The sequence below is a fragment of the Meleagris gallopavo genome, chromosome 13 (genome assembly GCF_000146605.3).
Source record: "Meleagris gallopavo isolate NT-WF06-2002-E0010 breed Aviagen turkey brand Nicholas breeding stock chromosome 13, Turkey_5.1, whole genome shotgun sequence".
Lineage (NCBI taxonomy): Eukaryota > Metazoa > Chordata > Aves > Galliformes > Phasianidae > Meleagris > Meleagris gallopavo.
This window is the reverse complement of record NC_015023.2, coordinates 18539451-18551531: the sequence shown is the minus strand read 5'-3', so window position 1 is coordinate 18551531 and position 12081 is coordinate 18539451. Positions and strand designations below refer to the sequence as shown.

General features: G+C 53.2%; 1 protein-coding gene across 1 annotated transcript; it reads right to left on the bottom strand.

Annotated features, from left to right (window-relative positions):
* Positions 1–6: 6 nt before the first annotated feature.
* LOC100541160 (junctophilin-3-like) lies at positions 7–11729 on the bottom strand. The gene is made up of 4 exons (XM_003209884.3): positions 11711–11729; positions 11326–11634; positions 6946–7856; positions 7–158 (listed from the first exon to the last, which is right to left on the bottom strand). Exons 1-4 carry the CDS (start codon positions 11727–11729, stop codon positions 78–80), a joined length of 1320 nt encoding a protein of 439 aa, XP_003209932.2. The 3' UTR covers positions 7–77.
* Positions 11730–12081: the final 352 nt, after the last annotated feature.

The following is a 12081-nucleotide window of genomic DNA, read 5'->3' as shown; positions in this document are numbered from 1 at the left end:
TTTGTTTTTGTTTTTTTTTTTTTTAACCCCCCATTCATACATGTAACTGTTATTTTTGCAAACAAGACAGTCTTGAATTAGATGAAAAAGTTAATAAACAAAATGGCGACTCCAATATTTAGTAAGATCACCATGACTACCAAGATGGGAGCTGAGCCCTGCAAGAGAAAGAGAAGGAAACGAGTTAGAAGGAGCCCAAAGCACTGCAGATCCTCATCCCTCCTGCTGGGACATCTGCTGTCTTGTGGTGGTGACAATTCCACGTGGATCCCAGTGAGTGCACCCATCTACTGCAGTGTTATTTGCTTATGGACTCTGCCTGGGTCATGTGTGTAGGAAATCTGGCTTTAGCAGAGAAGACTTGATAGCAGCTGAGGTGGTAACTGAAGTGAGAAATAGTTTAAAAAAAAAAGATTGAGTTGGGTCTTAGACTTGTTGGGGACGGTTTGGAGGAGTCTCCAAGGGATGTTTTCCAATGCTTGCAGCTGCTGTACAGATATCCTGTTGATAGCAAAGGCTGACACACTGCTCTGCATCAAGGCAATGTTTTGGACAGTTCTAATGATCTGCTCTGGGCTCCACAGCAAATTCAGCTGGGGGGTTATTTGGGAAACATTCCAGCGTGGGTGCACCTGCCTGGGGTGGCACTTCCAGCCTGGGATGAGCATTGCATGAACTGCTTCTCTGAGTCCCCTTTGCAGCTGCCAAGGGTGTTGTGTCTTCTGGACCCCGACGGGGCAACGGGAAGGGACTGCACAACATTCCCTGTCCTGAAGTGGTAGCAGGGAGAGCTGTGTGCAGGTGGGTGGCAGCTATTTCTTGGTGTCGCTGCATCCTCATCTATTCTCACTGCTGCAGAGCTATGCTAGCTCTAACAGCCTGCAATGGTGCAGATGGTTCCTCTGTTCTGTACCAGAGCCCCTATGCCCATCCAGGTGGCACGGGGCAGGGTTGGGCACACTGTGAGGAAATCCTTGCACCGGTGCTGCTGGAAGAAACGCTCCGTGCTGGACACAGCAGGTTCCTCCTCTGAGCAATCTGATTCAGTTTGCATTGGGAGTGGGTGGGAGTGAGGATGCTGGAGCTTGCTGGAAAGGCATAGCTGTAGCTTAGCAACAGGGTCAGAGGGAGCTGAGCAGAGAGAGGGATGGCAGAGAACAGCTGTTGGCAGCCAGGTACCCCCGGCTGCTCCCAGCCACCTCCTCCCTGCTTGGGAGCCACAAAACCCAGCCCTGCTGCTGCCAGGTGCTGCAGTGCATGATTTACTTCGAGGGTTTTAGCTCCGTTGCAGAAGATTATTGGGTTTTGTGATTTTTGAGCTCGTGTCAATGCAATAACAGATTGTGAGCAATGATAGCTGCTGTTGTTTCTGTTGGCAGAGCAGTGTGGAGACACAAAAGGCATTCGGTTTTCTCCACCTCGCAGCCAGGGCTGCTCCCTGGCACACTGACATCAGCTGTGGCCCTCGCACAGCTCCGTGCCCAAGGCCAGTGACCATTTCTGCCCTGCTCTGCCCATTGGATCACCTCGATGACATGCACACATAGGATGCAAACTTATCCAGCGGTGCCATGAGCCCGTGCTGTGCTGGATGCGCTCTCCTCCCAGCTAAGGGCATGCATAGGATTCCTAATTCCATGATATCTGAGCTTTATCCTCACCTGGGGCTAGACCTAGTGCTCTGGCTCTGATTACAGCACTTTGGTACCTGGGGTCTGAGACCAGGGGGGGATTTATCTGGGTGTGCCCTCAGCCAGAGAAATGCAGGAGTCAACCAACCAAGCACACACCTGCTGGCACCAGCAACACCTGGGTTCCCTTACATGAATGTTCTGCTCCAATCTGCACCTGTTTGCATCTTGCATTTCAGTGCAGAGCCAAGAGACTACGCTTGCTTTGCTACTGTATAGCTCGACTCTTTTACTTTTGGTAGCAAAAGCAAAGCTCAGAAATAGGATGAGCAGGAGGGAGGGCCTTTTGCAGGCTGTAACAGCTCAAAGCCAGCAGTCCCATACCTGCAGCTTCTATCTCCTTTTTCCAGGCTCCTCTCCTCTCCCAGCAGTTCTCCCAGGGCTGCTACCCACTGGCCTTACAGTGCATCCCCCTGGCAGGGGCTGGAGCCCTGCCTACAGCAGCTGCCCACATAAGCAGCTTTGGGACGCTAAGGCTTCTGTTTTAGCTCCCATTACAAATCCTACTGCACTTCTCAATGCTTACATCTGGCTTATTTCTAACTCGTGAGTCTTTGTGCCTCCGTTCAGGGCAAGCGCTTGCCCTTCTCCCTTTGGATCGCAGAGGTGTCCTGAGAGATGTTTCATCTGCTTCTAAGCCATGATTCCTTTTTTCCCATCACGGGATGATGGGCAAATTTCATCAGCACTGCAGCTCTGGGGCACAGCTTTATAATAAGATCCCTGGGCTCTGTGGGAGAAGGAAAACACCTGCCAAGGGTGGGTGAGGTGTGTGGGTACCAGCAGGTGCTGGGGCTCCTGCAAATGCAGGGATCAGCTGTGGAAACTCCAGGCTTTCCTCCTGAGTTGAACAAGCCAAAACATGGGTCCCAAGCCTTGGAAATGCCAAAAAGTGAACAACCCCTCCTTATGGCACAGCAGTAGCGGTGCTCAGCAGTGATTGCTATGAATGCTTCCATCACTTTGGGGCGTCTTTTGGCATTTCCCACCGTGGCACCGCTCCTCCCCCATTGCTTTGTTCGTGTGTTCTGTTGGATTTTTTTTCTCCTTTAACTGTTGTGTAGCAACTTGAGTCTTACTGGGAACACATGGGACAGCTGGTTTACAAATTAATTATGCCACAACCGTATTTAAGTATTAACAATCCGTTATTATCAGTTATCTCAGGGACACGAGCTTCATCTCTGCCATGGAAACCATCATGCAGGTTACCTAGGAATCCCTTTGGGATCTATTAGGTGTAATTACTAAGGACTTGGATCAGCAAAAAGCATACAGGCATTATTTTCCAGCCTCAGCACTACGAGAAATGCTGAAAACTTCACAGCCGGGTGACATTAGTGCTGAATTGTCACCTAATTGCCAGGCATGGGATGCTGTGACACAGCTCAGGAGCGCTCAGCAAGGGGAGAAGGGGGACTGGCTTTGGTAAGGAGGTGGTGGGTTCAGGATTTTGGCATTCTTTTGGTCAGGAGGTGGCATTTGGTCTCAGCTTTCTCAGGGCTGGAAGGGATGCAGAGTGGGCTGTAAGCAGGGTGGGGGATGGCAAAGAGAGCTGCACTCCTCAGCTCCATCCGAGGGCCCTGAGACAGAATGGATGGGAAAGGGACACTGCTGGGTTCAGCATCGCGTTGTTCTCTGAACGTTATTTGTGTTGTGTTGGTGTAAGTAAAGCCTGCGATGTCTGCATGTGGAAGAGATCAGAGGAAGAACAGATTGAAGAAGCAAGAAACCCAAACTTGGTGCAGGCAGCAGCACGCACTGCAGTCCGTCCCTATGCCAGCAGCTGCCCCCCAAGGGTGACAGCCACCAGGTGCGGGCAGGGCTGTGCTCCTCCTCCTGCCCTGCAATTACAGCTCGTGCTTGTTTGCAGGTGTGTGTGTGCTGGGCTGTAAACCTGCGGGGAGTTTGTTTAGATGAGGTGAGGGAAGCAAGAAAATCTCAAAGATGATCACGTTAGGAGAGGCGGGGGGAGGCGGCTCCTGGTGAGAAAGGGAGGAAAGAAGAAGAGAGAAAGGAAAGAAGGAGAAATCTGAGGTAGGAAGTGGAGAGGACACAGCGCTCAGCCCTAGGGATGCTAACCTAGAGATGCTTTTTGCAGCACCCGGAGATGCAGGCAGAGCTTTGCCATCTGCTGCTTTAACCAAAATACAGGGCTGGGGGCGTGGGGGGGGGGGGGGGTCCATGCGATCTGCTTCCCCACGCCGCCGCGGTGCGGCTCCGGCAGAGCCGGCTGCACATTGGCTGCCTCCTCCCTGCTCTCCCCAGCGTCAGGGAAACCTGCTCGGAATACATGGGTGGGAAATGCGCAGGCAGCGGGCGGGGGGATGCTGCAGCTCCTGCGTCCTCCTGCCTGGCACGGGGGGGGGTTTGTGCCATCCGTAACCCTGCAGACGGTTCGCAGACCTCGTGCCCGCTGCTCGCCCTTTGCGATAAGAAGCAACGCCATCAGCACGGGCTGCGACCGCGGAGATCGCATCTGACAATGGATCGGGATGTCAGGAGTGGATGGGTTTGGGTTTTTTTGGTTCCTGCCCCGCTATCAGGCTTTCTCAGTGGGGGGATTTTAAAGGGCCAAGCACTCAGCCTGCTCGCATCCCGCTGCCTTCTGCCCCTGAATGGGGACAGGCAGATGGGGGCTCCTTCCAACAGCTGTGCTGGGGACCCACGGCTCTGAAGTGTTTCTTTTTGGGGGCTGCAGATGTTCAGCACCTGCAGAAAAGGGTTATGTTCTTTTTTTCTTTCCCCCTCAGTCCTAAAAATACACCATGTTTCACGCCAATGGATAAAAGGAGCTGCTGGCGTCTTAGAAACCTTTCCCCTTCCAGCAGCTCAGCAATTCCTTTCCTCCTTTCCTGTTTTAGGCCATCTCAAAGGCTCCAGGAACCCGCTCGGACACAGGCTTGAGCTCTGTGCCTTGTGGTTCTCGGGGCCAGAATGGATAGTGACGTCTATATAAGTCCCTTAACCCGACAACGCTGGTCCCAACACACTGCTCTATGCATTCATCCAGGTGATGACTGATACGGGCTCGTTCTGCATGCACACACACAGATCAGCCGGCTCCAAGCGTAAGTTTTTGCTGTGACCCCCTGATAGCAGAGCACCAAGCATGGAGCAGCGGCCTCAGGGAACGGCCTCACAGGAGGATGGAAACCAAGGGAACCCCAGCTCAGAAGGGCTGGGAGGAAGGGGCAGGCGAGGTCACAGCAGTGCTGGTAGGATGGGACGTGGGGGTGGCACCTGGCTGCCCCTGCTCACCACCCCACACTGCTGCCCGGCCGCTGCAGCCGCCCCTGCTAGCACACTGCTGTTCCCGCTAGAACAAATTGTTGCTGGCATTGTGGGTTATTTAAATCTGCATATTATCCCTTCCTCTGTATTACATTAGCTTCCTCCCAAACCTCCGCCATCTGTTCCACCCTCGGTTATGAATGTGAGAAAACTGAACATGCTGCTTCGCAGCTACAGCACTTCAAAGGACGATGTGCAGCCTAATGGCTGTTCTGGGCACCGCCTGGCGTTCACCCCGAATTGCCATCGCTGTGATGCCACCTTGGGACCTGTGCATCCAAAGCTGCAGCTCAGCGGCGCGTGCTCATACTGGGAGCACTGGTTTTGCCAGCCTGGCAGGCTGCATCCTGCAGTCTATCAGCAGCCGCGCTGCCTTCAGCTCCTCTGAAATGCTGTGTGGGTGCTTTGGAGCCTGCGCTGAAACTTGCAGGATGGATAGGAAGGCAGAAAGCTACAGGGCTGCGTGTGGGGGTGATTTATCACGGCAGGCCTGCAGCATCCTGGCTGCTCACGGGCTGAGGTGCCACTGTTTCCTTCTCCCACCCATTTGCTCCCATCCTCTGGCAGCACAGGACCATCCAGCCCTGCCCAACTCAACGAGGGGATGTTCAGAGTGGTGCTGACTTCCCCGCCGCCCCCATCAGACCACCAGCATTTCACTCAGCACTGCAAAACACGGGGGGAGAAGGGAGGCAGCTGCTCTTGGTGTGAGTCCTGCAATCCCCAAACACAATGGCTGGGAAGGACCCGAGAAATCGCAGAGCTCAGCTTCATCCAAGCTGTACCCAAGCTGCAGATGCCCAAGCTGCTCTCACACCACCTCCTCCCTCCCAGCCACCAGGGAATCGATCCCAGCTCTCAACTCACCAGCGGTTGCTAATGGCTCACCCCTGCCTCTTCTGCTCAAATTTAAGCCCATTAATTCTGTTCAAGAACAGATTATTGCTTTCTACATTGCAGCAGCTGTTATATACTTGAAGATTGCTTTGTCTCCTCTTCTCTAGCCTGAACAACTCCAGCTCTTCCCAGCAGCCATCTCCAATGAGCCCCTGTCATCCCGAAATGAGGAACCCACAGGTCTCCCATGGGCTGTTATCCAAATCCCACAGGCTGTGCTGCTGGAAGCAGGCTCATGCTCTTCTCCCTGACTTGTAGAGCTCCTGGCTAGCCCATCACCCTCATTGCTTTCCCTGCCTGAATTGCATCCACCTGCCTGCATGGACTGAGCCCAACCCATTTGTGACATGTCCTGCTCCACCTGGTTCAGGTCCCCGGTACAACACGGCAACAAAGACATTGCTTTGGCATCACACAGCAGCGGAGAGGTGCTGCAGATCAATGCAATGCCCAACCACCAGGAATTGAGCAGGAATGTCATGTCACACTTTTGGGTCATATCATGCTCCTGGGTCATATCACACTCTTGGGGCACGTTGCTATCTAGGGTTATGCATCACCCTTGGGTCACATCACGCTCTTGGGTCACGTTGCTATCTAGGTTTATGCATCACCCTTGGGTCACATCATGCTCTTGGGTCATGTCACACCACTGGGTCGGTGTCACATCCTTGGGTCATGTCACAACCTGAGCCAGCATTAAGTTCTGTTGCTAAAACCCAAGAAGGAAGCGTCACCAAAGCCCCGCCTGCCCTTGCACCTTTCCCTTAGATGAATACTTCATGCCCACCAGCTCGCATGCTCTTATTGCTGGCCCCCAGGGATAGGTTACGATCTCAGATTTCCCTGCTTGCATCCTCCAGCGATAAAACCACTGTTCCCACCAAGAGAATCTGCAGAGGAAACCCTGCACCCCCTTCCAGAGGTACTCCAATGCAGCAAGGGAGAACAGAGGGGAGATTCCAGACACAGACTCATAGCAATGCAGAACTCATTGCAGTCCCACGACATCTCTGTACCAGCTTTCTCAGCCAGATCTGAACACACAATGTTGCCTACTTACCGTACTGGATTTGAGCGCATCCCCACTGTCCTCTTCAGATTCTAGTGCAACAGGTAAGGATTTCTGTGGCGGGGAGAAGGTTAAGTCCCACCTTAGTAGCCGGGGCTCAGCTTTGTCCCCAAATCTCAGGTTTTCCAGTTTCTGAACCGTAGGCTCGGCAGAGGAAGCTGGCCTGAAATTCTCTTTGTTCTGGGACTTAGACCTCAGTCTCTGAACCCCGAAGCCCCGCTCTTCCCCGCGGTGGTCGTCAGCCATGCTCCTGCAGGCTCCCCCTTTGCCGTAGTGTCTTTTTTGGGTGTGAATCTCTTGCATATAAGAATCCATCCTCATGAGGGGCTTCATCTCCATCTCGTAATTGCTCATCTTCTCCTCGTCTAGCTCAAGCAGCTTGGAGCTCCCTGAGCTGTGGTTGTGGGACCTGTGGTGGGAAGTCCAAGAAACCGTGGCTGGGGAATCTGTCCACCTCTCTCTTTGCTTGTGGTTGGAGGCCGAGTGTTTGTGCCCTCCGCTCCGCCCTCGGTAGTCTTCGGGGACGTTGGCCGACCCGCTGCGCAGCGTCCCGCTTCTCACGCCGCGCGTCCCGCCCGCCTTCTCTTCGCTCCAACTGTTGGGTCGCAGGTAATCCCCGCCGCGCCCCTCCAGCAACATCTGGATCTCCCCACCCCTCTCTTCGTCCACCGAGACCTGCCTGGAGAAGTGAGCGCTTTTGTTCCTGCAGGAAGGGCCCAGCGGCGGCGTGGAGGAGGGGCTGGCGGGGAAGCTCTGCAGAGGACTGTCCTCGGGGGTCAGGTCGGACGGCGTCGTCCCTTTCCTGTAGAGCTCGGGGCTCTCCTGCTGCAGCGGGGTGCCGGTGGAGAGGACCTCGATGTCGTCGCTCGAGTTCTGGCGTTTGGGTCTCTGGCATTCGAGCCCTTTTCAGGGAGTGGTTGAAGGGGAAAAGAGAGAGGGAGGAAAGGAGACAGGGTTATTTCTGTTCATTTTTTAATGACAAAGAGGAGAGATGAGCGTTGGGTGGCCGGTCAGGACTGCAGCAGAGAGGAGCCACGCACAACTCGTGCCACCGGACCGAGAGCGAAGGCATCACGCATTGAGCCCAAGGAACACCAGGTGCATCTCCCTGGGGATGGGCAGCTCAGGAGCAGCTGAGTGTCTTCTGCAGGTGGCCGGTGAGAAGCACGGCGCTTCTCCGAACAACTAAAAACTCTGAGTGGTATTAATCCTTCATGAGACACTAAATTATTTTGGAGGGTTGCAAGCCACCAGTGGTTAAGTCTTGTTTTACCCTCTGAAGACATAGCTGTACTCAGCTAAAGCCGTGCTAAATTACATGAATAATTTGATAAATATATTAACTGCCTAATGCCCCTGAAATGCATCTAATTGCAATTGCTATGGCTAGACAAGAAATGAGTTTCAAAAAGAAGAACTCGATTTCTTACCAAGGTTTAAAAATAAATGCTCGGAAGCGCCTGCTCTAATCTCTATGCTTTCTCTGAGCCATTTGCTCTACATGCAACTTCTTGGGGATCTGTCCCTGTGCACCCCATGATGTGATCTGGATACGTATGGGAGATGCTGATGGATGTCCCCACTGGAGGACTTGCAGGGGAGGCCAGCAGGAGCTTGGAATTTTCCTGCTGAAGTAATTTCTCAATGGGAAATTGGGCTCCTAATATGTTTTCTTTTCTGTGTTGTTTGCCACAGGAAATTCTGTTTGTGTTTTGGGACAGTACTCAAATAGCTTGGTCCTAGTTGGTTCCCTGTGAATCTTCGGGAGAATGGGTTTCCCAGGGTTTACCTGGGGTCCCCAGGCAATCCTTGTACCACTGGGAAATGGAATGAAGGAGGAAGGTAGAGCTCACAGCTCTGTTTTCGTGCAGAAAAACTCCCTGAGAGCTTTCTGGGGAAAATACAGGTAGGGGGGCTGCTGGCTGCTGGGGAAATGTTTCCAATTCACGTCTTCCCAGCTCACACATGGGAAACTGAGGTGGGGAGGGAATAAACAGCTACATACGGGAAATCTACTTGTATGGCTCAGATGCTGCCAGCTGTTGGTGCGGGCTCACCTGATATTAAGGACTGTAGAACCATTCAGGTTGGAAAAGACCACTAAGACCACCAAGTCCAACGTGACTCACCCCACCATGCCCAGTGACCACGTCCCTCAGTGCCATTTCTCCACGGTTCTGCATCACCCCCAGGGACAGTGACCCCACCACTCCCTGCTCAGCCTGTGACAGAGCCTGACTACTCATGCAGAGGAAGAAATTGTTCCTGATACCCAACCTGAACCTCCCCTGGTGCAACTTAAGGCCATTTTCTCCTGTTCTCTTGAGCATCCCTGCTTGTCCCTGCTTTGAGCACTCTTCCCCTGTTCAGGTCTCCAGAGTTCTCAATGGAGATGCAAGGACTGGAAAGCTTCCACCAGCTCCAACCATCCCAAAGGCAGCCTCAGCCTGCTCACAACTCTGCTCCATCCCCTTCACATCAGCCCAAGGCTCTCACAGCCACCCCGAGCCCTGTGGTAGAGGTGAGAAAGCCCCACCATGCTCCTGCATCCTCACCTTAGGATCATAGAATAATTAAGGTTGGAAAAGACCACTGTGACCATCAAGTCCAACCAGTGACCCACCCCCACCATGCCCACTAAGCAAGTCCCTGCATCCTCACCCCATCTCAAATCTTCCCCATCCAGACCTGTAACGGGCTGAACTATTTCTGCTTCTCCTTCCCTATGTGTTTTAACCCCCTGCACTGTGCAGCCCTGGCTGGAGCTCGGGGTCGGGCAGTGATGCAGGGCTGCAGACTGCTCTTTGCAGAGGAACACGACAGATGCATGGTGCCATCCTGCCGGCATTCGGTACCAAAGGATGTTCAACAATTATTCTGCTCTAAAATTAGCTGGCAAGCACGTGATGTTCCTGGAAGAACCGTTGTGAGAGCGCTACGGAGGATGCGGAGCACCAAATCTGGATTTCCAGCAAGAGAATTAAGGCAGCCGTGCCTGGCCATGGCATCTTCAAGGACAGCACGTGCCCCAGGGTTCCCCACGTCTTGGGTGGTGTGTTTGTATTTTAATGTGCTCTAAATGGAAGCTCCTGCCCCCCTTCCCTCATGCATGACCCACCAAGGGGTGAGCGCCAGAAGCACGAGCCCCACCACCAGCTGTGCACTGCGTCCCCATCCAGCAGCTAGTAAAAAATGTATTACCTAAAAACATCTTTCCGAGAGGTGTTTTAAAACAGCCAAGAGGAAATGGAGATGAGGAATATCTCAAGGCTGAGGAAGCCCCAGGGACCACACAGCCCTGAGAAAATGCTCAGATCTCCGACAGACAAATTGGAGGTCTGCAGGTGGAGGAGAAGGGTGTTTAAGCAGGGCTGTGCTTTCTACCAGCAAAAATGGGGCTCTGTGGGGCTCTACGGCATACCCACTGCATGGGATGGTGGGGTTGAGAGATCCCCTCTGCCTGGCGAGCAGCACCCCGACGTGAGTCACCGGCACCAGCCCTCGAGCAATTAAGGGGAATGAGTAATCTCCAGTTAAAGAGCTGGAGAGGGGAGAAAATAATGACAGACGCCTCCTAATGAGGGTTTGGTGCAGCAAAAGTTTTGAATAAAGCCATTCACATACATTAATTACTATGTTAATTATTGCTGCGGGGACTTGGATAGCTCCCTCCTACCCCTCTACGCGCAGCCTTGGTGGGGCGAATCCCCCCGTGGGCTGAGCATCCTTGGCTTCCTCCTTCCAGAGACCTTCCTGAGAGCAAACTGCTCAGCTGGGCACTGCCTGCTCCCCCACACCTGGAGAAAAACCTCAGCCCTTGATGGGCAAAACCTGGTAGAAACCACTGAGAAAAGCTGGAAATGCCAGAGGGACGTCTGGCTCTGTGCACATGTAAACTCATACAAAGCCATTGGACAAACACTGAGTGCGTGTTCCTTGATACCTTTGCACTGAAGGAGCACACAACACACACTTACAAAGCCCAAACTTTCCAAAGAAACAAGAAACCAAGCTCTTGAAGCCATGGGGTAAATACAGTGAGTACCTTCGGGATCATCTGAATTTGCGTGTTGCTTTTGGAGCCATCGGTTTTTGTTTCTGGGCAACCATTGGAGACTATGTGTTAAAAAACGGAATTGTTTCAATGCAAGGAGCCAAAGTCCCTACAATGATAGGGCTGCACAGGGTAGAGCGTTGTGTTGCATATGGGAAAATAAGGCTCCACAAGCTGATGCTATGGGCACCCAATGGTGCCAGGGAGCTGCAGGTACAGAGAGGGTGTGCAGCACTCATTTATGCCAGTTCTATTTGCGAACCCTGATATGGGATACGTGCAATGTGGGGCTGTTCAGTGGGGCATCACAAACTGACCGTTTTCCCTGTGCTGGAAGGAAGGCGAAAACTCTTTGGCAGTGATCCTGGCGATGCGCGCTTCCTCCTGGGCTTTCTGCGCTGCTGTCATGGCTGCCTCCGCCTTGGCTCGGGAATGGGAGGTCCTGCAAGGCAAACAAAAAGACAAGGATGTGAGCAGAGGGCCACAGCATTGCTTGGGGTTTCCCTTGGTCCCCCCAAAGCCCGACCCAAAGGGTTTGGGCAGAGCTGTGCCCGGTGGCGTTAGTGCGTTGCCACTTTGCAATCTCAGCTCCAAGCGGTTGCAACAGTGGTGATTTTCAGTGGGGACTCAGTGCTGCAAAAAGGGCTGTGTCAAAGGCACGGTGAAGGCTTTGATCTGCAAAGCATCCCCACTCCTGAGTACCGCCTGCCAAAATCTCCATCCCGCATCTCCAGGCTGAGCCCTAAAGCAAACCCTGCAGACTGAAGGCGAGGAAAGCAGCCAAAGCACGGCAGGGAGAAACCCAGAGAGCACCCTGCAAACCTTAAGGCTCCTAGGACACGATGGAGATCCTGGGGCTGCCCTGCACAGCCAACACCGCGTCAGATGGATCAGCATCCACACCCTATTGCACAAAGTGCATCCTCCAGAGGTGTCCCTTCCCCTTAGCGAAGCTCTTGAGGCACTTTAAAAATCCTCCTGTTCCTCCCCGCCCCGGTACAGGCATCGATATAAATAGCTCTGCTGATTTCTTTTCCCTCCAAAAGCAGGCCCTCCATCTCCTTTAATCACTT